This window comes from Amblyomma mixtum, chromosome 2, assembly GCF_055824585.1.
Source record: "Amblyomma mixtum isolate Tamu chromosome 2, ASM5582458v1, whole genome shotgun sequence".
Taxonomy (NCBI): domain Eukaryota; kingdom Metazoa; phylum Arthropoda; class Arachnida; order Ixodida; family Ixodidae; genus Amblyomma; species Amblyomma mixtum.
Window position 1 is genome coordinate 262,346,661 of NC_143013.1, and position 26,075 is coordinate 262,372,735.

Below are 26,075 nucleotides of genomic sequence, written 5' to 3' on the forward strand. Positions count from 1 at the left end.
TGTCGCGGCCGGTCTACTACTTCTGCCTTTTCCACACACGGCGGAAAATCAACGCACGTCATAGCCATTCTTAGATGCACTTTACTTCTTCAGGAATTTCCCTTCTCCTCAATCATAGGAGAATGGACAGGAAATAAATCCCGACGTCAAGCGTAAACGGTCCCCTCGCGCACAAATGTCTCTTAGGGTCTTATGATTTGCAATCCCCCTAGCCCTGCGCCTCACGCGGCCACCGTAACCTGATCACTCACCAGATTACCATATGGCCACTGCTATTTCCCTCGTCATCCACCCTGACGCACTCTGAACAGACCACTATGGTTCCCACCAGTCGGATCTCAGGACCACGACGCTTTCCTTTCGACTTCAAGTGGAACATCTTTGACTCAAGTTTGTTCTACCTAGTCGCTACTAATTTCTTCTTTCGGTCCTTGATATTTACTTACACATGCATTCCCCGAATTGGGGGGGGGGGGGGGATAAAAATTTCAAGATGATGAAAGCATATAAACCGTGCAAAAGACAGGGGACCACCAAAGGCGCTGTGAATTTAAGAGCCAGCTGGTCGATCCACCCCGTTTCGCTGCGACGTTAACTATAAACGAGGTGGTTAACCATGCAGCATAGTTGAGAATCTGTCATTGATTAAACACGCAAGGCCGATATACTGTTAGCGTCGAACTGAAACTCAAACGTCCCCGCGGCACCAACGTGGTTCCCCTGTCTCTCGCATCCGCGGCGGCTCCGGGAACGAGCATGCACTTGCCGACCCTGGCAGCCTCGTATTGCCTCCTCGGCATCGCGAGGTTGAACTTCAGGACCCTCTCTCGCCATTGACACTTTCGCTCCGCTGGCCTGTAGAATGGCCCATAGACTTTCACGTGCACAGAAGATCTAGCTGTGAGCGACGACGTACGCAGTAGAGGAGGGACCAGGATTAACGTGGGGCAGTCGCGGTCCTTTAACGTGTAGAATAATCTCACTATAAGGCGACATCTTTTGAATTCCGTCTCCAGCGGAATGCGGCCGCCACTGCCGGCACCCAACCCGAGAACTTCAAGCTCAGTAACCCAACGCTACAATGTTCACAGGGTATCGCACTCTGAATGCAGTGGTTACCGCACTCAGTGGATGCTGCACTTAGTGGCAACAGCTCTTAGTGGCGCAACTTATCAGCAGCAATACCACTCAGTGACAACGTCCCCCAGTAACAGCACCCTAAGTGGCAACACCCCTCAGTGGCAACACCACTTAGTGGCAACACAACTTAGTGGCAACACAACTTAGTGGCAACACAACTTAGTGGCAACACCACTTAGTGGCAACACAACTTAGTGGCAACACCACTTAGTGGCAACACAACTTAGTGGCAACACAACTTAGTGACAACACTACTCAGCGGCAACACCACTCAGTAGTATCACACCCAGTGGCACCACAACTCAGTGGCAACAGCCCTCAGTGGCAACACCACTCAGTGGCAACATCACTCAATAGTATCACCTCTCATTGACACGATCCCTCAGTAATAACATCCCTCAATGGCAACACCACTCAGTAGTAACACCACTTAGTGGCAACACCACTCAGTAGTATCATCGCTCATTGGCACCATCACTCAGTGGCACCACCAAACAGTGGCATTACCATTCAGTGGCAACACCACTCAGTGGCAACACCCCTCAGTAGTATCCCCACTCATTGGCAATGTCCCTCAGTGGCAATACCACTGAACCACTGAGCCACCGACAGCGGCAAATAAGCACAGAATACGCAGTAGTTAAAGGAAGACAAAGAAGAAGAAAGTCCGCTTACAGCCCGTGGCCGCTCGTTTCCGGGGCGCTCCCTGTGCGGAGCCCGCGAAGCGGCATGAAGCCGCCGCCACGGCATCCGGCGACGACGACGACACGAACGCGGCCGCCCGCCACCGCGCTGCTAGCCCCTTCATATCGAGCTGAAACTATACAAGCAGGACGCGAGGCGGCGAGAACAAAAAGAGAGCGCGGGAGACGCCTCGGGAGCGCGCGCGACATTTCCAGACAATCCACCGTCAACGGGAACAAAAAAGAAAAAGAAGTCCCGGAACATGAAACAAATGAGCGTCGCTCCTCTAATATTCCGTGCGTGGCGTAGAGACGAGAGGCAGAGCGCCAGTTGAGGGCTCAAGGCGACGAGCAGCAGCAGCAGACGGCGCGAAAGCGAGAAGAAAAGGCCATCTGTCGATCGCGATATTCGAGATTGAGATGAATGGTAATGTATGACCGGGTAATGCAACTGGCACCATGGAACTGACGCGCACGCAGCTTCACGGAAGGGGGTGATGCCGACAACGCAGCATTGAACACGTGTGTGGAATAAAGCATTCCATTCTTTTTTTTTTTAAACATCAAAACAGCAGGATTAGCTAAGTGAAACGTATACGCACATAGGCACGACGAAAGGCCTTTGCAGCGGTGAAAATATACAGCAGTGAACACGTATTACTATCACAGAGCCAGTTGAAACTTCGAAGGCCAGTTATAACAAACTCGCAGGGCGGGGACCGGTTATCACCACGGGCATACAGCCCAACTCTTGTTAATAAGGCGCATTTTTTCACCGAGAATGGTGCACATCATAAACAGTGAAAACTAGAGTTCGCCGTCCTTAAACGCCAACAACAGAAGTGAATGTGTACAGCCTTCAGAGTTTCCTTTTGGGCCGCGCGAACTGGACCATTTATGGCAGCGTCTTGAAAGGTGAAGACTAGACTTCACATACGATGGCCTAAGCACTTCTAACTAGGGGTGTGCGAATATTCGAAATTTTCTAATATAATTCGAATATTATATTTTTACTATTCGTATTCGATTCGAAATCCAAGTATTCGTGTTGTTTCGAATATTCGACCCGACGCGAATATTCGTACACAGCCGAATATTCTATTGCGAGCACCGGCGTTCATTCGGTCCGCAAGTCCTATCGACAGAGGCGGCGCCCAGAGCCAAGTGAGAGGGCATTTTTGTGGCTGGAGAAGTCGCTTCAGCTAGAAGGGAACTAACAACTTCTGCCTGACCATGTGGAGCAGCCGGTTTTCCTTCACGACAACCTTTTATGTTCATCCCAGCAACGCGCTTTTTTGCTTATGGCAAGCTAGCCTTAACCAATTCTGAGTACTAGCCATCTCTGATATTTCCACTCCTCTAAGATTAATGTTCGAGATTTTGATGTTTTTTGTGCAGCCACACACATCTTTTGGGTTCATTTCATCACTCATAGTTGAACAGTGATGTTCTTGGGTGCTCAAATAATGTTTTGTAGTGGTTTAATGCGTCTGTCCTTGATTATTCGATATTCGATTCGATATTCGGAACCAATTATTCGTATTCGATTCGTATTCGAAAAATTTGATATTCGCACACCCCTACTTCTAACCAAACTTACACACGCACATTTAGTGACACGCGCGCGCTACTCTGACGAACTCAGACGTAACTCGTGTTTACAGCAAAGTGTACGTAAGCCGCAGAGGACACCAATTAACCAGTTTGCACTATACAGAACAGCGGACTATGAAGCCCTGTTTACATGAACACGATAGCATCGGGTCGAGTCGGAGGTCGGGTTGAACAAGGTCACCCCGACTCGACGACTGGGTGTTTACATGAACTCCACTTTAGCGAGTCGAGGCCGGTTCAACTGCAGAGACACCAAGCTTCCAGGAGCGCAACAAGAGAGGCAGTGGCAGCCTCTAAAATCGCGGCTCGTCTTCGCTCTCTCGGAGGCGCGACAGCGCAAGCGATAAACAGGTTCACATTTATCATCTCCCCTCCCACTAACCTGACCCTTCAACACGACTGCGTTTTTCAGTATAGTTAGTTGCGGGGCTAGTTGGTATTTTCGAATTAAGTTCATAGAGAACAGCGCAAAGGCACAAGTCTAAAGATAAGAAGGGAGAAGAAGGACGGGAAGGAAGACGAACACAGCGCTGTGTTCGTCTTCCTTCCCGTCCTTCTTCTACCTTCCAATCTTTCGCTTTGTGTCTTTGCGCTGTTTACTATGACGACAGAGTTTACATGCTTCCTGCCGGTCGGGTCAAGTGAGTCAAAACACCCCTTGCAGCGGAGTTTACTGGACCCGACCCTACAACTCCCGACCCGACTCAGAGCGCGTTTACACGAACCCAGTAACCGGTTTTCCACCCGATAACGATTAAACCCGGCCTTGACGGGTTCATGTAAACGCTGCTTATGTATCAGCGGTGCAAAGGTTCATCGAGTTGCTCACACGCTTTGCAGCAACAGCGCACGAAGCACGCGTGCATCGAGCTGTATTACACACAGACACGAACCGAAGAAAAGGTCACGTTCGCAATTACAAGCCTTGCCGACTACGAAACTAAGGAACTGCAAGGACACACGGAGAAGAAAGAAGCGCCTACGTGCAGCACTGAAAGCCACATTACACGACGACGCGGGAAACGCCGCAGAAGTGACAGCTGCAGCGTCAGCTAACAAGGCACCTTTCTTGCACGTTCAGTTCGGCTTTAGCTGCGCTGTCGCCCGGCGCACCGGTTTCCAGGCGATTTATAACACGGTTCTTTCTAGCGTGAGAACCCCTCCGGCGCCGCCGATAAGTGCCAAGTCCACACAGCTGGACGCTATCCCGCCATGGCAGGGATATCGCCTCGGTCTCCCCGTCCTTAATTATTAGCCAAACTCGCGTTATCTCAGCTCGGAAAGCATAGCGACGCAGCTATCGTTTCTCTAACCCCCGATCGCGGGGCATTCGTTTCGAACAGTCTTTCTCTCTCTCTCACTAACAAGCGCAAAACAACCTCGCGATGAAGAATGCGGGCTCTGATTCAGCCCGAGCCGTGGGGGTTTTCAGCTGCCGAAATGACTCGCACCAGGTTTCTGCAGCAAAGCCGTGGAACGAGCTCCAATCAATGCACCATTTTAATGTCGGACGAGCGGAGAATCGCGTTTCAAAAAAAAAAAAAAAATACGGCTCCCCGCCAGCGCCTGCGAGCAGCGAGGTAGCGTAGCGGTGCACGTTCATAGAGAGCTTAAGTGTAGCGTGTACCCTTTACAGTCGCCGCTTATCGCGGGCGCCAGCCGCCAGCTAAGGAATGAGCTATAGGACCATCATGCTTCTTTACGGACTGCAACGGTCGATGGAAATCAGACAGCTGTTTCTGCCTGTGTAAATTTAACACTTAACGCAACTTCGCACTGAGAAGTTGAGGAAGAGAGATGAGTGTGTGTGAGTGAGGGGAGGGGGGGGGGGGGTCAAAAAGCGATAACCATGACCGCTTTCCCATAAATCCGCCCCAGCCCTCACTGGTCCTCCAAGATAGACAAGCGCCTTCTGAACACGGATTTCGACCGACCGAAGCCAGCTCGACGAGCTCCGAAAACGCTACGCGCCTGGCATCGCCGAGACACACCGCCAGCGTACGTGTCCTTCGAGTGCAAAAAAAGAAAAGAGTGAACAGATGCGTTAAGGCAAGGCAGACCGAACACACGAAACAAAGAAACGAAGGAGGCACACGCCATTACAGTCACTCCGCGTCTTCGAGACGCGACGTGCGTTGACCTCCCCCGAGAAAACAGCGTGGGAAAACGTAACGGCACCACCGGCCGTGCAGTTATCTGCCAGGCCAGCTCTACCGCCGTTGCAGCAGCTGCTTCGGAGACACGACGACGGATGGCAAAAAAGAAGAAAACGCAGAGTGCAGCAGCAGCAGCACGGCCACCTTTGACTACGTTCCGCAATGCGCAACCTCGTCGTCCCGACGCGCGAAAGGAACGGCCACCGCCAGATGCCGTCGCATACGCTCCGTCCATCAGGTGGGGAGGAAGCAAGAAGAAAGTTTATGGAGACAGAGAGAAAAGAAGAGAAAACGAGAGGAAGGGACACGCGCGGAGTGCGTGCCGTATGGGGCGATCGTGGTCACGTGCGAGGCGCGCTCGGAGAGACCGGTTCGGTCCGAAGCGGAGCAACCGGACGGCGACGACGAGCGAGAGGGGAGGGAGTCCCGTTCACAAGCAAGCGCGTACGGAAACGCCCTAGACCAGCCATCCTAGCGCGGGTGCGGATAAAAAGAAAAAAAAAAAAGCGGCTTCCATCACACGCTACTCCTCCTCCTCCTCTTGTAAAGCCGCGACAACCCTTTTCTTTTTAGCTGCTCACCCCCCTTCCATGCCCTCTTTCACCTCCTATTCGTGTCGTAAGACCGGTATGTGCGAAACGGCCTGGGCTTGCACGCTCGGGCCTCTCCGCCGCCATCGATAAAACGCCGCCACGGCGGCTACGCGGCTCCCTTGCAGTAGAGCTAAGCGCCAGTTAGCGGAATTCCATCACCCCCCCCCCCCCCCCCCCCCCCCCCCCAGGCAGCGGCGACGGCCGCATTCCAGTGGAGAACTAAATGCAAAACAACTAGCATGTACCCAGATTTTAGTGCGCTTTAAAGAACCACCCTCCTGTCGAGCCCAGGCCCTTGGAAAAAACAACAGGTACACCCGCGCTCGCTGTCCACTATCTCCCCTCACGTATGCCCACGATGTTTGGTACATGCGGCTTAGCAAAGCAAGCAAGCCGCTGCTGAGATAGTGGCTAAGAAACGAACCACCGTTGCCCGCTTACTTTTTGGCAAAGACGGTACAGTCCACGCTTTCGGCCTAACACTATATAGCTAAGCCAAACACGAAACCTCGTCTTCCCTCCCTTCCCGCTGTGGATGAAGTGCTCGTAAAAAAAATTCAGGGGACACTTTGGCTCTCTAAAGTGCTGCAAAGCGAAAGCCTTTCCTGGAGCACTGTTTGGCATTGGCTGCGAGACTGTTAGTGCTGTACTAGTGCTTTATTTGGCTACTCACTTTGACTACACATTACAACTACACACTTTGACTGCTTCTTTAGCACGACTCTCTGCTTCGATGGGTTCGGTTGTATCCATGGCTCTGTACGCAGTAATGAGGTATGTAATGTGGTCACCCACTGACGCCTTACGCCCCCTGTCGGAGCAGACAACTATTTTATTAGTTGTCGTCTGCTTCAAAAGGAGGCGTCAGGCATCCGTGGGTGACCTCATTACTGCGAATCCGCGCACACTGACGTCATAACCATTTCGACCAACCGAAAAGCGTGACACCTCTGCTGACAACTTTCTGTCGACAACGATGAGGCATTAAAGGCTTTCGCCTTAAAAAAAACTCGCATAGACGGTGGCGCCAGCTTTCCCTCTAGGTAGTATTTCGAAACTCTACGATGCCTGGCACACCTGGATAACATTACCGTGGGGGTGGTGCGCGCTTTTTTGGATGAGGCGTGTCACGACGAGAGCGACGGCGCGCACAAAATTCCCTCCCCAGCGCAGCAAACGTCGAGACAGTGACCACTGAAAGGCGTTCGGGTTAGCGCTCTTTGCGTATGATCCCTCCTTCGAAATGCGGGCAAAATCATGCACCGAAGACCCCGACAGCGGCCCGCCGCGCGAATCCGTCGCCCGAAAGCTCGGGCAACGCGGTGAAAACGTTTGCGACACAGAGGGCGTGTCAGGCGCGCTCCAGTTCCTACGCGCCTGCTGCGCCTCGTTTCACGGCGACGCTTCTTGAAATATTCAGGACGGTTATACGTCTCTCGTGCGCCGGAGATAAGCGTGTAGGGAAAGTAGGAACGGCCGCCAGCTGCTTCATTACCGCAACGCTTGAAGAGAAGGAAAAGAAAATTACGAAGACGCCCCCCCTTCCAGGCGACAGAGCGTCCCTCGTCTGCGCTTCCTCCTGCAAGTGCTCTCCCCCTCTTCCTCGGTAAAAAATGAGTGGTGGAGACCGAACGTGCCACCGAGATCGTCTCTAGAGCAGCGATATTTCAACAGCTTGCCGAGCAGTTACCGCGGATGACACTTTTTTTTCCCCTGGTCCTTACACTAACTACATATTAGAGCACACAGAATAACAGCATATGGCTACCAAACACTAGAAAGCATACTATCACGTCAGCTAAATGCTCTCTGTTTCAATAACATCGCCTTATAGGAAGCACTTCTAAGAAGAGCCCGTTGGAATATATATATATTTTTTTTTTGCTAACTGATGCTCCGCTGCGTTTGTAAAGTAAATTAAATGCATTGTTCGTTCGTTTGCTTCAACTATGCATTTTATTTTTCTCACGCGAAGTACCCGCCGTGATCCCGTGTAATATTGCATAATACACATGCATTGCAAGTTGTAAGTGTAACCCACCGGTTTGCTGTCAAAGTTAGCGGCTGCGAGTCCATGGCACAGTCAAGCTGTCCAAGACAGCTTTTACTATACGGCCACCCTGCCACCATGTACATTTCGGTGGTGAAATTATTATTATTATTGTTATTCCAAGGGATTCAAGTTATATCGAAGTTCCACTAGAACAAAGGTAGGCCCTATAAAATGGTGTATCGTAGAAATTGTACAAAAAGAACCTTGCTCACGGCGTCCTACAAAGGAACAGGCGGAAAAAGATAATAACCAACAGAATACACAGAGATTGGCCCGGATGGCGTAATGGCCATCTTCGACAGTTCACTCCGGTATACGTTCGCGTCCCGCAAGTTTCAACGCACTGGGACGAGCACGATCTACTGCTGTTTCGCTCAAATGTCCGCTCTTTCGACCAAAATTTCGTTCTTTTGACCGACGTTCCGCTTTTTCACCCGAAATCTGCTCTTCTGCACAAAATCTGATTATATACACCCGAAATTCTACCCTTTCTCCAGAAATCGGCCCTCGCGCAAATTTCTGCTGCTTTGCCCAAACTTCTCGGCAGCGTTTCGCACACACACACAGAAACAGCGGAGGAATATTCTTTTCCACTTCAGTAGTATCGACCATTTCAACAAACAGTAAAAATTTTCCTGCACCCTTTATCGGCTACCGTGTACTGCATCCCGATCAACACGTCTCACTGTATACTCGTTGTATTACTGTACTCTGTACTGCTGTACGTTTTTTTTTTATTACACTATGTCCTTGTTTGACTATTTCAATTTGTTACACTCTCCTTGGTTTTGCTTAATCCTGTTATTAGATGACCTTTCATACATATGTATGACTTCTGGACACTATTGTAACCCCCCCAATGTAATGTCCTTACGGGACCCTTAAGGGTTAATAAATGATGCTGATTTCCACTAAGCCCCGCCGCGATGATGAAAGCCGCCCCATGCAGAACAGCGCCTCAAGCTAACTGAACCAACCCCCACTATCGGCCCGATACGAATCTTCCTCTCTATCGGCCACTGTGTGCACGCCTATAGGACAGAGTGCATGTCCACTGACCACGGGTCAGCAGAGACGTGCGTCACACGCCTACGCACTGCGACAGAGGATGGGACTGCTTGCGAGCAAACAGCGTCCAGGACCAGAATAGACGCTGCACGACGGGTGGGCGGAGCGGCGCCGCTGTGGTCACGGGATAGTACACTAACTGCACTGTACACACACAAAATCAGTTCCTCCGCGAATCTTTATTTTTAGTGATCCTGTTTACCCTTATAAAAATGGTCTATACACAATATAGACTTATTATATACTCTATCGCCTTCCATCGATGTTTCTCTTTGTGTATTCATAGTCTCATAGTCTATGGACTGTATACAGACAAAAGTCTACTAAAAGTGTATGGCCATAAATCTATAGATTGTCTATAGAGTGTCCATAGCATTTGTATTGCCTACAGACCGTTCTCTAGGATTTGTCTTATGAGAGTCTATAGACTGCAGTTCGCAAGCCTGCAAGACACGGTCCATGCACCTTAGAGACGCACGAAGCAGCGGTTAACGGTAATGAAATTGCAATTGTGGTGCTCCAAAACAGACGCGTAGGCTATGGGGTCACCGTAGCGGCCGGAGGGCTCCGGATTGGTCAACGGTAATGAAATTGCAATTGTGGTGCTCCAAAACAGACGCGTAGGCTATGGGGTCACCGTAGCGGCCGGAGGGCTCCGGATTGGTTAACGGTAATGAAATTGCAATTGTGGTGCTCCAAAACAGACGCGTAGGCTATGGGGTCACCGTAGCGGCCGGAGGGCTCCGGATTGGTTAACGGTAATGAAATTGCAATTGTGGTGCTCCAAAACAGACGCGTAGGCTATGGGGTCACCGTAGCGGCCGGAGGGCTCCGGATTGGTTAACGGTAATGAAATTGCAATTGTGGTGCTCCAGAACAGACGCGTAGGCTATGGGGTCACCGTAGCGGCCGGAGGGCTCCGGATTGGTTAACGGTAATGAAATTGCAATTGTGGTGCTCCAAAACAGACGCGTAGGCTATGGGGTCACCGTAGCGGCCGGAGGGCTCCGGATTGGTTAACGGTAATGAAATTGCAATTGTGGTGCTCCAAAACAGACGCGTAGGCTATGGGGTCACCGTAGCGGCCGGAGGGCTCCGGATTGGTTAACGGTAATGAAATTGCAATTGTGGTGCTCCAAAACAGACGCGTAGGCTATGGGGTCACCGTAGCGGCCGGAGGGCTCCGGATTGGTTAACGGTAATGAAATTGCAATTGTGGTGCTCCAAAACAGACGCGTAGGCTATGGGGTCACCGTAGCGGCCGGAGGGCTCCGGATTGGTTAACGGTAATGAAATTGCAATTGTGGTGCTCCAAAACAGACGCGTAGGCTATGGGGTCACCGTAGCGGCCGGAGGGCTCCGGATTGGTTAACGGTAATGAAATTGCAATTGTGGTGCTCCAAAACAGACGCGTAGGCTATGGGGTCACCGTAGCGGCCGGAGGGCTCCGGATTAATCTAGGCGACCTGAGATTTGGTAAAACGTGCACTGGTAATGCATACATCACGCGGCCATTTTTATACTTCGCCTCCGTCGAGATACGGCGACCGCGGCCGGGATCGAAACCGCGACTTTAGAATCAGAAGCCACTGAGCAACAGAGCTGCGGGTGGTTAACGGTAGCGAGCCGTGCGGCAGAACCGTGCCAGATGGAATGCGCAAATCGTGCTAACGTGCAGGCGCATCCCGTTAGACGGGCGCGCAACAAAAGAGGAGGAAAGAGAGAGGGAGGGATATATATACTGCGAGACCGGCACGCCCTCCAGGGGAGCCCCTGGAAAAGGGGTCACCGCCAAGGCGACGCAACATTGCGGGCCCACTCCCCCTCCCCCCCCCCCCCCCCCTCAACACATTAGGACTACCGCGCGCATCCGCCTTTCAATAAGGCCTTCTATTTCTTTTTTCCCTGCCCCGTCAATGCTACCGCTCTTCGCTGCCTCGCTAGAGCTGCAGCTTCAACGCACTACACTCCCCTCACAAGTAGTCTGCAGCAGTGCAGAACTTGCAGTCCTCTGGCTGGGCTGCTGAGGCACAACAAGCAGTTCTTCGTATTCTGAACAGTGAAGAACTATTTTTCGAACAAATAATACAGTAAGTGAAGTGAATAGGTAGTTAAAGCCGGTGTTTTTTGAAGATACACCGAGCGTTTCAATCACTAGTTAAATGAACACGGAAAGCCCGCACAGACACAGCTCAGTGGAGGCCTGCTGCAGAGCGGCGCACCGCCATTCACAAACATGGCGTACGCCGAGTCGGGCGCGTCAGTTGCACTGTCTCCCCCAACAAAGCGAACGCAGCTAGCCTTGAAAGTCCTCGAATCGCTTTAAATCGAATCACTTCGTACCGAAGAAAGAAAAATTAAAGTTAAGAGACACCAAACGCCACTGCTGGCTGCGAAGTTAGAGCAGCTGACTACTAGTACTCCTTCCTCCCCGCAGATGGGGCAAATACGGGTGCGGAGGAACACGTTTACGGAGCGCGCGCCATCCTGATTGGTTCAGGCCGCTGTTGTATAAATAGCGCCGGAAACTGTGAGATGAAGTGTAAGGGCCGAATTCGCAAACCTGTTCGCAAAAACAACGTCTCGTATGTGTTCTGGAAAATCGCCCGTTGCCAAAAGTCGACCAGCCGTTGTTATACTTGCGAAGACTCTCGCGATTTCAGTCAACGACAGTAGTTGCCAAAGCTTCCTGAAACGTTCGTCGAAGGACCCCCTACATGGGACTTACAGGCGTTCCTCGGCCAATAACACCAAAACATTTTATCCGGCCTTTCAAAGCAACGGTGTTCAGGTTAACACTTATCACTGACGACGTCTCACAACACCCCAGACAACCGCGCAAACCACTGCGGCCGCAACTTTGCCTCAAGACTTCCGGGACTTCGTAAAATTTAGATTATACCTTCGCGTATAAGTTCCAACGGACAGCAAAGTTGCCCGTTGCAGCTGGTCTGAGGACAGCCCGAAAAAGGCGGAAAAAAAAAAACAGAAGCACCATTAGCGAGCCCGCACACAAAGCAAAGCAGGTCCCGCTGCCCTCGCAACGTCACAAAGCTTCCGTCACTGCCGACTCATGTGCGCGCGAGTCTCTTATGGCAAAGTCTATAGGTTCGGACACGCGCAGAAAGACTCGATACTCACACCTCGACATCCAGAACCCGGCGACGTTCATGTCGACAGCGCTGCCGCAGTGCGCCGTCGCTGCTGCTGCCACTAATTACAGCACAGTCCACTCCGACTATTGCGCAACACAGTGTGACGACGACACGCGCGCACTTAGCACACTACGCAGACAACGAACGACACGCAAGTCTAATCACTAAGCAAGCAGCGCCGAGTACGCAGAAACAGCAGGCACATACCACACCAACTACTAGACTAAACTACCCGGGAGACGACGGCGGGTAGCGAGATCGGACGAGAGCACGGAGGCACGAAACTCGAGAGCGCATGTATACGCGTACATGTACCTCCGCTCCTCATCTCCGCTCAAGCACCGAGGGACACGCGCATACACACAAGCGCTGCTTCGCGGAAGCCAGGCGAACGGAACAAGAACAATAAAAAGAACAGAAACGAAAGCACCACCGTCGATTGCCTCATTCTCTTTCCCCCTCCTCCCTTCAACTCCTCCGTGATTCGAGGCACGCGCACGCAAGTACACACAAGCAGCTGCACCTTCGGTGGAGACGGCCGCTCCGTGTGTATATGTTACAATATAGGCGCCTACGCCGGCGTCCAGCCCACACACTCGCGCATACAGAGGCCGCGTCGAACGAAGGTGCGGGACCACGGAGGCAGGGGCGCAAAAAGAAAGAAAAGAACAGAAGGGAGAGGGACCGACAAGAACGACGAGAAGAAGTTGGGAAACCGACCAAACGGGTCAGCGGCGGCAGACAGGAATTCCTGCTTTCGCGGCAACGCCGTCACACCCCGCTATATAGCATTGCGCCCCCATCGCACACGGGCAGCACGCGACCCGCACACAGAGCACGCAGACCTGCCGCTGTGGCTCGGTGGCAAGGTCACGGGATCTAATCCTGGCCGCGGCGGTCGCTGCTCGATGGAGGCGAAATACAAAAAAAAAAAGGGATACTTAAGCTCCCCCTTACGGGTATGACGCGACAGGGTCAATGGCTATTTGCTACCTTCTTTCCTAATCAGTACCTCTTCCTAATTACACGTACTCATTAGCATACATCAGTGGGCATATTAGACCACGCGATACACCACAAGACACACACGGTTTCCCTTTAAAAAAGTCAAACGTGCCGCAATGGCCAATGGCTAGCGTGTCTGACTTACAACCCAAGGGTCATGGCTTAAATTCCCAGCTAATTATCACGATTTTATTCTAAGTGTAATTAATTTACTTTAAATTCTTTCATGCCATAATGACATTTGAGCCCTTATAAAACCTCACATTCACAACTTAACTCAAGTTTCAATCGTTTTCATACCAGAGCTCAACGTGTGAAGTCAAGACCCTTTCGACCAATCGGGATTTTCTCGACACGCCAACGCTACCCACAGCGGTTCCTGTGGCGCCCCCTGGGGAGTGGCGAAAATCCGTCTGCTACTGGCTGAAGACAAACCCACATGGGAGACGCACGCGCGATCTGGTTCCACGATGAGCCAGCCGAACCTGCGAAGTTGCAAGTATGCATGGAGGGGAAAAAAAAAAGAAAGCTACGAGAAAGCGTGACGTCACGCGCTCAGCCTCTGCAAGCCATCCCCCTCTGACGCCGCCGCCGAGGGCCCTTTTGCGCACTGACACTTGGTAAATAGGCCCTCCACAGTTACCAGACTGCCAACCAGCTTGGATCGCGGTGGTTTTTAGTGAACGTCCGTGCCGCGATGTAACGCAGAAACGCAGCGACACACAACGAAAGAGCGAAACCGAAACCGAAATCCGGCTAAGAATTACCGTTGCCTTGTCACGTGAGGGCCTATTTCCCATGATGCTTTCCATTACATTTTTTATGACTAGGCTTCAAAATTATGACGTCACGCTCCCTCCTAGGTTTTTTTTTTCCTCCATGCAAGTTGCGCTGACAGCTGCCGCCATCTATCGCATGCGCCTGTCACTAACATGAACTGCGCATGGTCGTCTACAGTTAGTTGTTTTAGTTGCTTTTGTACTAACTGTAGACGACCCATTTATGGTAAAGAATGCAGATCCTGTCGTCAAGTTTTTAAAAGACAACTCCGAAAAAGCGTTTGTAGGCTTTTCTACTGACATCAAGGGCTTATACTATGCTCAAGTAAAACTCTTGTTTGGGCGAGTTGGTTCATGTTGAAAGGAAAAACCGGTAATGGCGCAAGATGGGTCGCAGATACGTTGGCTGCACAACGAATCATCGCGACTGGTTTGTTTCCTGTGCTCAAGGCGTAGTTTACTCAATTCCCTTGTCTTGTGGTCATGCTTTCGTAGGCCAAACCGGCAGATGCCTTAACAAAAGACTGCCAGAGCACAAATACAATGTAAGCACACGAATCTCAGGCCATCTGGGCGTTCATTGCCGCGATTGTAAATGCACTCCTCACTGGAGTTACACGAGCGTGCTGAGCAGGTGCAGTGACCAGATCACGCGAGAGATAATTGAAGCCAAAAAAAAAAAAAATTGCGAGCTTAAAAGACCGCTGTGTCAGCACCCCATCCGTGGTCCTTCTGGATAAGGAATTTCGCTACCTTGCGACGGCTCAGCAGTCATGATTTCCTGCTCGTTTCACGCTGCGATTGTCTGTGATTCATGTCTCATCCTTCTTGTTTTTGATGCCCTGAGAATATTTACCGATGTGGCAGAGCAATAAAATTTCAGTTGTTAGTCAGCGCCTGTGTCTCGTCTCCCCTTTCTGCGTCCTTCCTGAAGTTTGCGCTGTTCTCGTGTGATGAAAAACCAACTAGCTCGTGATGTGTTCGGCAAGAAATAAACAGTTGACAGTTGGCGCTCGTGTCGTTCCCTGTTCCTCCTCTTGTCCTGTCTTGTTACGCGCTGCTTTATTATTATGGATGACCAACACGCCCAACAAACAACACTTCTAATAGCTTCCCATTCCTACGTTCTCTCATATTATTATACGATTTGTCCCTCATTTGATATCTGTAATGACTCTTTCTCGCTTGCTTTCTCCTTGCAAGGGCGATCTGTTACCGCAAGCTCGACATCAACACACCGAAAAAAAAAAATGGCTGAGGCTTAACTTGGTTAAGCCTGGAGAATGCGAAGCATCATCGTGTCGCGTAATTTGGAGGCGCACAACGACAGCGACGGCGCGAGGTGGGCCCCCGTTTCTCCACTGTCGTGACGTCATCAAGTCACGTGGTGCGACGTCATGTATCACGTGATTTGGAGGCGCACAACCACAGCGACGGCGCGAGGTGGGCCCCCGTTTCTCCACTGTCGTGACGTCATCGTGTCACGTGGTGTGACGTCGTTGTCGTGACGCCATCGTGTCACGTGGTGTGACGTCGTGTCACGTGATTTGGAGGCGCACAACCACAGCGACGGCGCGAGGTGGGCCCCCGTTTCTCCGCTGTCGTGACGTCATCGTGTCACGTGGTGTGACGTCATGTATCACGTGATTTGGAGGCGCATAACCACGGTGAAGGGCTGAAGTGGTAGCTAAAGTAGTATGCTTCGCATAAAAAGTCAAGATGGCAAGGAACGTCGGTCGTGGCGGTTTAACGCCCCAAAGCTGCGCGCTGACATCGCACAGCAGACGGGGCGTGTTCTGGACTACGCCCTGATCGACACGAGGCTTGCCTCTCGACTCCAAACGCAAAAGACAAGCCCTTGTTAATCCGAGCAAACAGAGCGCCCGACGAACGCAAATACTCAACGCCAACGGCCGTCCCGTCTAGGCTACTCGACGGTTAAACGGAGTGATTTACACCCCCACTGGAAACGCGCATGAGGAAGTCTGCGCACGTCCAGCGACAGGCTTGTAAAATGCATCAAAAGCTTCGTATACCGCAGTTCCCGCAAAGCTTCCAGAGAGCCGAACAGCGTCGACGTCACATATATAACCGAATTCTTCCATCCGTAATATACAAGTAGTACGAGACCATTACTGCCGCGCCGGCACTGAGGGCAGGCTGCTGAAGCCGCTCAACACCAGCAGTATACCAACTATGCCAGCAGCGCGCCGAGCCAAAAACAGAGCGCGTCCCACCTGCACTGGGCGTGGAATGCCTAACAAACACCGGCGTAGGGCTCTAAACACAGAAAAAAGTGAGGCAGTTGTTGCAAAGCGCCCATGAAACTCGCGGCATTTCCCGGCAACGGCTCTAACACGAGGGTCGCTATCTCGCGAGCGGACTCTCTTTCGGATCCATTACTTTGCATCTGTGCCATTGCTCGAGCCAGAAGAGTATTCTAGGCACTATACTTGCAGGCTACGAAGAGTGATGTCACGTGTGTCAGCTAGCAGTGAAATAATACAGCTCTAGGATTACAACATGGCGGCAAAGTAAAGATGTCAGGGTGTTTCAGAACAGGATGACCCTAGGATGAAGTGGCGCGCGCATGCGCATTGGTGCCCTACTATTCCCGTAGCTGTCCCGCTTACCGATACGGTCAGCCTGTTCTAAATCTCGAGACTTCCCTTCTATGCACGAACACATTGATTACGTAACAGCTAAAGCATCCAAAACACTCCGTTTCATTAGGCGTCATTTGTACTTTGCAAATCAGGACACCAAACTCTTGGCACACACAACTTTAGTAATATCGCAGCTAGAATATGCCGGTGTCGTCTGGAACCCGTATCAAGCATACCTTGCCGAGAAACTGGAATCACTTCAAAATAAGGCAGCTAGGTTCATTGCAAGGAAACACGCTCGCTACTCCAGCACCACAGATATTAAATCACCTCTAAATTTAAGCGCACTTGAAAAGCGGACTTGTCACCCTGTTATGTCACCTTCACAGGCTTCATCACAGTCTTTCGCCCTTCACAGAATCTCATATCAAACCAGCACACTGAATTTTCCCCCGATTAGACCACTGCTTTAAAGTGCAACCCAAGATCGCTCACACCAAACTTATGCGCAATTCGCCATTGTTCCTTGCCCTTTACCATTGGAATAAACTGCCTGCAGAAATCGTTTCCGAAAAAAAATTACGACGCATTTGTTACCAAACTGAAGTGCTTACTCCATGCTTAGTTATTCTTAATACACTGTTGCTAGAATTTAATTTTGTCTCCTGCATTGTGGTCTACGTGTGTGTGCGTTCTCAAGCCTTTCTTTTACCCAGTTATGTTCACTCTTTATTGCAGCGCGTTTGTTTATGCTTTTCAGATTTTCAGGTTTCAAATTTCACTTCGTTATGTTACCTGCTGCAATGACTATGGGTTTTTCAACCGCCCTATGTAATGCCCGTAAAGGGCCTTTAGGGTATGTGAATAAAAAAAAAAAAAACCACCGACACTCCCATGGAGAAATTTTGCGACGCTCAGAGATACGAAACTATGGAGCAGTCGAAAAGAGCAGCGCGTCAGAAGGTATGTATAAGATATAAGGTCACCCGAGGTCATTCAGCTCTCAAATGTCGCGATTGTGAACAGCGTCTAACTCCCGCCCTTCACGTTCCGTTACGCGACTCGACAGATGTCAGATGCGGCCTCAATTAAGGCCGCACGAACGCATCACGTGATCAGACACGCAGAAGCATGCAAGCAACGCCGAACGCGAAGGCCCGCATTATATACAGGGTATTTCACACAAGACTTTACGCGATTTAAAAAAAATAGGCTTTTTGAGGAGCGAATTTGTCAGGATATCATTGTCAGCGGTGTAGTACATCAGAATACAGCCCAGACGTGCTAACTAGCAGGTTCGTTAATGCTGAATAGTTAACTTTTTAGCTATTACTATTATTATAGCCATATCGATTTTTAGAACTTCGAACTCCGAAAACGCTGTTACCCTCGATGCTGTGGCCCAACAAATTTTGGCTACATCGCGCCCAAATACACAAGCTGTCGAGAAGATTGCAGAAAAAGCAACCCCTCCAGTCCGAAATAGCCAATAATAGCCAATAATAGCCAAGAATTCCGAAATAGCCAAGATTTGTTTGGGGCACAGCGCCGAGGGTAACAGCGTTTTCGAAATTCTAAAAAACGATAGGGATATTACTAACGGTGGGCTACACACCTCACAATAATGAAGGAGCCTAACAGTAATAGTTAAAGAGCACACTATTGAATATTAGTTAACCATCCTGCTATTTAGCACTTCTTAGCTGTATTCTGATGTACTACACCGCTGGCAATGCTATGCCGAAAAAGGCACTCTTCTAACTCAAAAAAGCACAATTCTAGAAATTTCTAGAAATTGTGCAGTCGTAGGTGAAACACCCTGTACATTCGCTGGTTGTGGGACAACTGAAGGTTACGATATCACTACACCAAAAACTGTCACTACTCCACAAACGCGAAATAAAAGCAAAGACGCCCAGGCACTCATTTCAATGCACGCAGAGGAACACTCCAGGCGGTCTTAACTAATCACAATACGTGTTATGCACGCAAAAAAAGTAGGCGAATAAAATAATCGCTATCATTACGACCACTATTAACCAGAACGCATCAACAACCGCTATTTACTTCAGGCCGTCCAAAAGGGGTCCCCAGCTCAGAAAAATGGCCTCTTTTCTGGCTCGTTCCGTGCGGCGGGAACCACTCTGAAATCGCTTCTCTATTATCTCGAGTCGATAACAACAAGCGATATAACCACCGCCGCCAGCCAGAAGTCGGGGGGGGGGGGGGGGGGGGGCACAGTCACCACACAAGGGGTTCGTTTTCCGTGTGACAATGAGCAACCCTTCCACGTGGAGCACGGCAAAATAAATTTTTAAAAAGCAAATGAGAGAGAGAGAGAGAGAGAGAGAGAAGGGGTGGGGGGAGAGACATAGGACCGAGGCGCATGCATATGAGGGGCCATTGCGCCACATGCAAAAGTAGAAGGAAGTCGCCTCAGAGAGAGAAAACAAAGAAAGAAAAGCTGACTCAAGATATCGCGACGAATTCGCGCGCGAGGAAAGCTGCGCTTCAACGGACACCGCGTGCACCAGGGAGCAGCCGCAGCTCGCTACACGAAGCAATTCATTACCCTACAGCTATCACTGGTTGGCGCGCGGTTGCGGAGCTGCCGGCCATTTCCTCGAAAAAAAAAAATGGAAAGGGCTAGGCGTGATCAAGACGACAGATAACCAAAAGCTGCTTTTCATTACACACGTGACGATTCGCACGCTAATTGGCAAGACCTGTGTACTACGTAGCCCGTCTCCAATACGACTACGCATGGTTCCTTCCTGCTTCAATCTGCGTACAAATAGTCCAGGGCCGGAGTCCTCGCCCACGTAATGTCTTTTTTACTTTTTTATCTGCGAGCAGTAGACCAGAGAAAGGGGAAATCTGCGGCCTGATTACCAAAATCAATGTCAGAGGTAAAGTGAAATCTTCCTCGTCCATTGATTAATCAAGCCACGAAGTTCACTTCCCTGAAAAGTTGCGTCTCTGATTTTACTTTCTCTTCTGTAGTTAACGTTTGGCGGAGGTAAGGATTGCGAGTACAGGCGGCACATGGCGAATAAATGTGCACGAAACGCACTGTACAGCCTTTGTCAAATGTTTGGAGCCCAGGGGGTTCTCTTTTGAGCCACACTGTGTCGTTCTTAATGACTCTCTAGCACTCCAAATTTCCTGGACATGAGAAGATTTCTGGTACTGCCTCCTGCAATAGTTAAGACTTGCACGAATGCTCCTGAAGTCCCAATATAAAGCTTAGAAGTGAGCCCTCTGGGCTCTAAACTTTTGACAAAGACTGTACACGTTGATTCCCTCACTAGTGCTGCCCTGTATGCCGAAATCCAATACCTCCTCCTGATCGCATAGAGTGCCACTCTTCCCAAACGGTAGATTCCGAAACGGGACCGACTCCGGGCCTTCGGAGCAACCCATGGGACATGAAGTGACGGCTAAACCGTCATCTCTCACGACAGCGACCCCCCCCCCCCCCCCCCCCAGCCAACCTGCACAGATTCCAAGGATTGTGCGCCGATTGCATTCCACTATTTATAGCTCTGCGCACACTTCGTCAATGGCTGAAGCGAGGCGACGCCGCCGCTGGGATTCAGCCAATTACAACAAAGAGTGGTAAAAACAAGCACAACAAAACGGAACTGGCACAAAATCACTTCAGTTTGTACCGGTCCTAAATCACGTTTTCCCACACGACACACTCCCCGTCGACCGACAGTCAGAGCAGTAACACACTCGCGTTTCCAGAGACACACATTAGGGCCAGCCGGCAGGAGTCTTCCCAAACACTGCATACGTGCACGTGTGTAGGTGTACGGGCAGAAAAAAAAAAAAAAAAAAAACGCGCCGACAGGTGGGATTTATTCCCGCGGTCAACTTCCGTCCGTCCGCATACAGATAGGCAGGCACGAAAAGCGCTATCGCAAGCACCTTTCACAAACCTCGTCTCTACCCCCCACGCGTCAGCCACCCACGCGTGCAATAATGTCAACCGCGGTGTGCAATCTGCAATGCTAGCAGAAACACTGCTAACGAGAGAGACAGCTGGCCAGTTCTCTACCGAGGTGTCCGCCGACGCACGTATTCCGACAGCGACTTTGCATCGCCAGACTACGGCACAGTGACTGCGCCACATTCCTATAGTGACTACCGGTTGACCTTTTACGCAGTGAAGTAAGCGTTAGCAAAAGACGAACGCAATAAGACTGGACAAGGTCCAATTAGTCCATCTCTCTTATATGAATTGCGTAATGAGAACTTCATCCCGCACCCGCTGCGTTTGGGTACGCACCCTGGGTATACTAGGTACAGTCTTTGTCAAAAGTTAAGAGCCCAGGAGGTTCACTTCTAAGCTTTATATTGGGACTTCAGGAGTATCCGTGGAAGTTCTACCTATTGCAGGAGGCAGTACCGAAGTCTTCTGACGTTCAGGAAATTTAGAGCGCTAGAGAGTCATTAAGAACGACACAGTGTGGCTCAAAAGAAAACACCCTGGGCTCCAAACTTCTGACAAGGGCTGTACATGCATTGTTGCTGGATATGAATCCAGAAACAAGTTCTCTCCTTTCTCCTAATTTTCAATCCTCGAAATAGGTGTCTGTCATCCCTTCGCTCATTTAACTGGATAAATCAGTTCGCTGAATTCACACAAGAGAGAAAAGTAAGATCGGAAAAGTACGTTTCCCGCAAAAGGACGTCGCAAGGAACGAGCCACATTCAGAGGAAGCGTAAACGTCTGCGGCTTCGTCGATCAACTAAAATACTTATTTTTTGTTTCTTTTCGCTCGCGTTTGTTTAGTAAGAAAACGTATTTTGCGGCAACGCTGCCTCTCTGACAATAAGCACAGTGAACAAAGACAAAGTTTTGTCAGTCTACCCCCAGCAAGCAAAATGAGCCCCTCACCCCTTCAGCAACGGAGGCGCCCTCCGCCCGTTTAATTACCCGCAGCCCCCGACGTCTCCAGCGATTCAGCACGACCGCCAACGGAGCAGCACGTGCGTGTTTCACACCGCGCCACGCTGCCGGAGCCCGCAACGCGCTCTCGGCTCCGTCAAAAGAGCGCCGCAAAACAGAGCCCAACTCGAGAAAAGACGTGCGCTCTCTCCCTCTCCCTTACCCTTTCCCCAGCCGAGCGTCGAAGCCCCGCGGCAGAAACCCCACGACGGCAGCAGCTGCCGCGCGCGGCATGTCAGAAAAAACCGCTGCTACTCAGAGAAGACGAAGGACTACTGCAGGGTACGTACACGTGAGCAGGCTGAGCAGCGTTGGCTCGTAGCCTGCCGACACTGCGGGGTGTTGGGGTCCAAAGCGATGCGGCTGGTGTTGCTGTTGCTGCTGGTGTTGTTGTTGCTGCTGCTGATGTTGCTGTTGCATCAGTAGCTGCCTCGGGTAGGAGGGAGGAGGCGGCGGAGCGGCGTACTGCCTGCCGGCTCCGCCGCCCGCGTAGTCCTCCCATGGCGGCAGCCGGTCCAGCGTCCGCCGCGCCACGAACACTGCCGACCCAGCACCACCGCACCAACAGCACCCGACGACGAGCAGCACTCCTCGGAACGCACCACGACGCCGACGTCGACCGGCGCAGCCACGACGACGACGACGGCAGCGGACTCGCCGCCGCCACCGCCGCGCCGTCGATGTTGCGGCCGCACCCCCTCCCTCCCTTCCCCCTTTGCCGCCACCGCCACCCCCTCACCCTCTTCCCCCTCGCCCACGAGCGCTCCAGCCAGTCGGCCTGACGCCGAGCGGCCCCGTTTCCGCTTGTTTGTGAGCGCTTTCATCCTTCTCCCCCCGACGCTTACTGCACCACACTGCACGGGCACCCCCTCCACCTGCCCTCCCATGCAGCCTGCTCTTTCTCCTCCCGTCTCTCTCTCTCTCCACAGCCCCATTTTTCATCGCTACCAACACGCAGGCACACGCTGTTGGTTAGCAGCATTCCGGACGGTGTGCGCCGGCGTGCGATGATGGGAGAACGAGAAAAGGAGAGAGTGACGCCGCGCCGCTGCCTCACGGTGCGACGACGTCGCCCACGCGTAGATCGACGAGCGGAGTGCCGTTCACATCACCAACACACTCACGCGCATTAGAACGCACCAGCGAAGAGCAGCGGCCATATGCATCGCGCGGCTTCACAACACCACACAAAGCGACAAGCGCGCGCCTCATTCGCGTCATCGGCCGCACGTCCTCGACACAAACGCGCGAGGCGCGCGTATCCTTTCTATTTCCCCCTCTCCCTCTCTGCCTCTGTAGCTGCGCCCACGCCTTGGCTTTATTAAAACGAAACAACAGTGGCAGCGACGGCCATCGCCTCCTCTCCACTCTCACCTCCCCCTCCTACCACTCCCCACCAGTGCATCCCCCTCTCCGCAGACTCCCAGGCCTCCACCCCGCGAACACACACACACGCACCTCTACGAAAGGTGAGACGAAGACGACTCAGCAGCGAGCCAGCGACAGCGCCCGGTAGACGCGCGAGAAATATGGAAGGAATGCAGTTCGACCGGCGACAGAACAATGGCCTCACTCGACTTCTGCGGCTCGATCGAGGCGTCCATGCCCGGTTTTCTTTACTGCTGATTTACTTTATTTTTTTCTCAGCCGCGTAAATACGACTCTTCCGAGAACGCGTTCCTTCGCGCGCACTGAACAACTACAGAAGGAGGCTCCGCCCGGAATCGCACACTTTTCTCAAACCACAACACACACGCGCGCGCGCCCGTGGCTTCCACGGTGGCGTTATGAGCACTGGCGTTGGAGTAGCTCCAATTTCCCCACTTTTCTGTTTGTTTTTTTCGAACGTTGAGCCAGTAGTTCGTTTTCTCTTTGGCCTCCTACTTCTGTCGGTGGTGTTGGTACCGCTATGTCCGCGACACGTTGCAGTGCGGAGACACCTTCCCTTTTAGATAGTAAACATTTATTTACGGCAGTTATTTAAAAGCATCGTCGTCATGTGCGACATTAACATGATAAACTGCGAAACTGGGTGGACAGTCGTCTGGCCTAGCAACAGTGAGACCTCCGTTAGCCCTGCCTACCTCCAATAAAAAAAAAATGGAGACAAGTCTGCCGACGAATGCAAGGCAGGCAAACACACCGAGAGGGGTTGTGCACACAACCCACCCCCTCTGCCGGTCGTTGCCCTTAGTTCATGGAAGATGGGCCTCGCAGTCCTTTCCGAAATGAGGAAAAGGGAAGGGGAACCCAACGCTAGCTTGCTGTCGTGAGCTATTCAACAATGGCGCCCAGGCCTCCTGCTTGCTCGGGACGGGGGCTCAACGACGTAGGCGGCCTTCCTCCGGTTTTCGAACGACCTTCCACCCACCCTCCCGAGAACGCTCACATGTCTGTCCGAATGCTCACACGCGATGGTAGCCACGAAGACAGCTAAAGGAAAAAGTAATGCGGCTGCCGGTCACTGTCCCCGCAGTTCTATGCTTCTGGGAAAAGCTTGAAAACTAAACAGCCAGTTTTCAGCCCGACAGCCCATTCGACCAGACTTTTGATGCGCTCATGTAAACGCCCAGATTTACATGAACCCGACAGGGCCGGGTTGAGTCGAGTTATCGGGTCGGAAACCGTTTACTGGGTTCACGTAAACGAGCGCCGAGTCGGGACGGGAGTCGAGGGGTAGTATGCAGTAAATTCCGCTTCACGGGGTCGGTTGACTCACTCAACCCGACCGGCAGGAAGCACATGTCGAGTCTATAAAAAAAAAATAAAACAAATGCGAACCTGTTTTTCGCTTGTGCCGTCGCGCCGCCGAGGCAGCGGCGGCGTACCGCCAACGTGAAGGTTGCCACTGCCCGGTCTCGACCGTCTCGACTCGCTAAAATCGAGTTCATGTAAACACGCAGTCGTCGAGTCGAGGCGACCAAGCTAATTTATGACTTCCTAATTTAATAATTTAAGATCGAATTTCTTCCTGACACTGTTTCGGTTTCATCAACTAAACTACGGCTGTGACGTGTGGCTGATCTTTAGGGCATGTGAGGCGCGAAAAAAACGGCAATACAACAGCTGATAAGTCGTTAGTTGTCGTTCCAACTCTTGAAGCAGGATGGTTTAAGCGTCTAATTAATGAAAACTACGTATCAGCGTTTATATTGCAGGTTTTTTTCAGTGCCTCACGTGACCTAAAGAGACAACGGCGCAGCAAAACAACCACCACGCACGGCCTCCGCAGCAAAGCGCGCGTCGCGCCGCGGCAGAAAACGAGGCCACGCTCCTCCGTACGTGGGCGACCGACCCCACGCAAAACGCCGGGCGGCCGCCGCAAAACGACGCTACGAACGATGCACCTCTTTCCCCGCCATATGGTTTCCCTCTCCTTTCCTGCCCCCCCCCCCCCCCCTCCCTTCCTGTACTCTCTCCATCTGTCTAAATTAGTTGTTTACAAACAATACAACTCTCTCTCCCTCTTTTGCACACACATGCGCGCACGCTCAAGCGCCCACTAGCCGGATTTATATAAACCGACGTGGGCGCGCCCCCGGGCCTGTGCAAAGAAAAACGCCCCGTCGGGGAGGGCCAGCGCGCAAGCACAACACCCCGTCCGTTCGGCCGGCAGAAGTGTGCCGCGGGCGACGTCGTCAGTCAACCTACACGCTTCATCTATTTAAAGAAGGCTTAAGCCCCATACACAATAAGGTGGGGGGGGGGGGGGGGGGGAGACGCTAGCGTGCTACAGGCGCGTTGTTGGTACGATATGTTACGCTATGAAATGCTGTACTTACAAAATGTATAAGCAAATCAAGACTGATTCTGACGTTGTTGGTACAACGCAGTAGGGCTGCAGCGTTGCTTCTTGCAGTTCTGTGCACTGCAACCAACTCTGCAGCGCTTTCCGATTCTGTGCTATGTGCACCGCTAGGAGCACACAGCCGCTCGATACTCTTCGCGCGAGAACAATTTAGGAGAGTCTGCCACCTTTTCCCTTCCCCAAGGTGGGCATCCACGCGCATCGTTTCCTTCTCTTTTTATCCCTTTTTTTTTTTTACCGCCAGATTCAACGGCCGAACTTTGTCAGTTCACGCAGCCAATCTGTCGAGTGGTACTACAAGCCTTGTTCAGGGCACGTGGTTCAGGGCCTTCCCCAGCGTGCGGAGATGTCCGCTGGAATCCTCTATGGCGGGCGGGGAAGAAGCACGCTCCAGAAAGGGGGCCTCGAAACACGACGCACCCGACCTCTATAGCTCCATCCTCCACCCCACGTCCAGC

The 26,075-nt window shown here is 51.7% G+C and overlaps 1 protein-coding gene across 4 annotated transcripts in view; it reads right to left on the reverse strand.

The window, feature by feature from the left end:
• Positions 1-26,075, reverse strand: part of LOC149363805 (mediator of RNA polymerase II transcription subunit 15-like) — a 136,878-nt gene that overhangs the window by 60,137 nt on the left and 50,666 nt on the right. Inside the window, exon 1 of one of the 4 annotated variants that reach the window (XM_089573740.1) lies at positions 1,816-1,963. The exons of the other annotated variants lie outside the window; for them this stretch is intronic. Within the exon in view, the coding sequence (XP_089429866.1) occupies positions 1,816-1,948 (133 nt within the window). The 5' untranslated portion in view covers positions 1,949-1,963. Of the gene's footprint in view, positions 1-1,815; positions 1,964-26,075 lie in introns of those variants that run through there. 4 annotated transcript variants of the gene reach the window in all.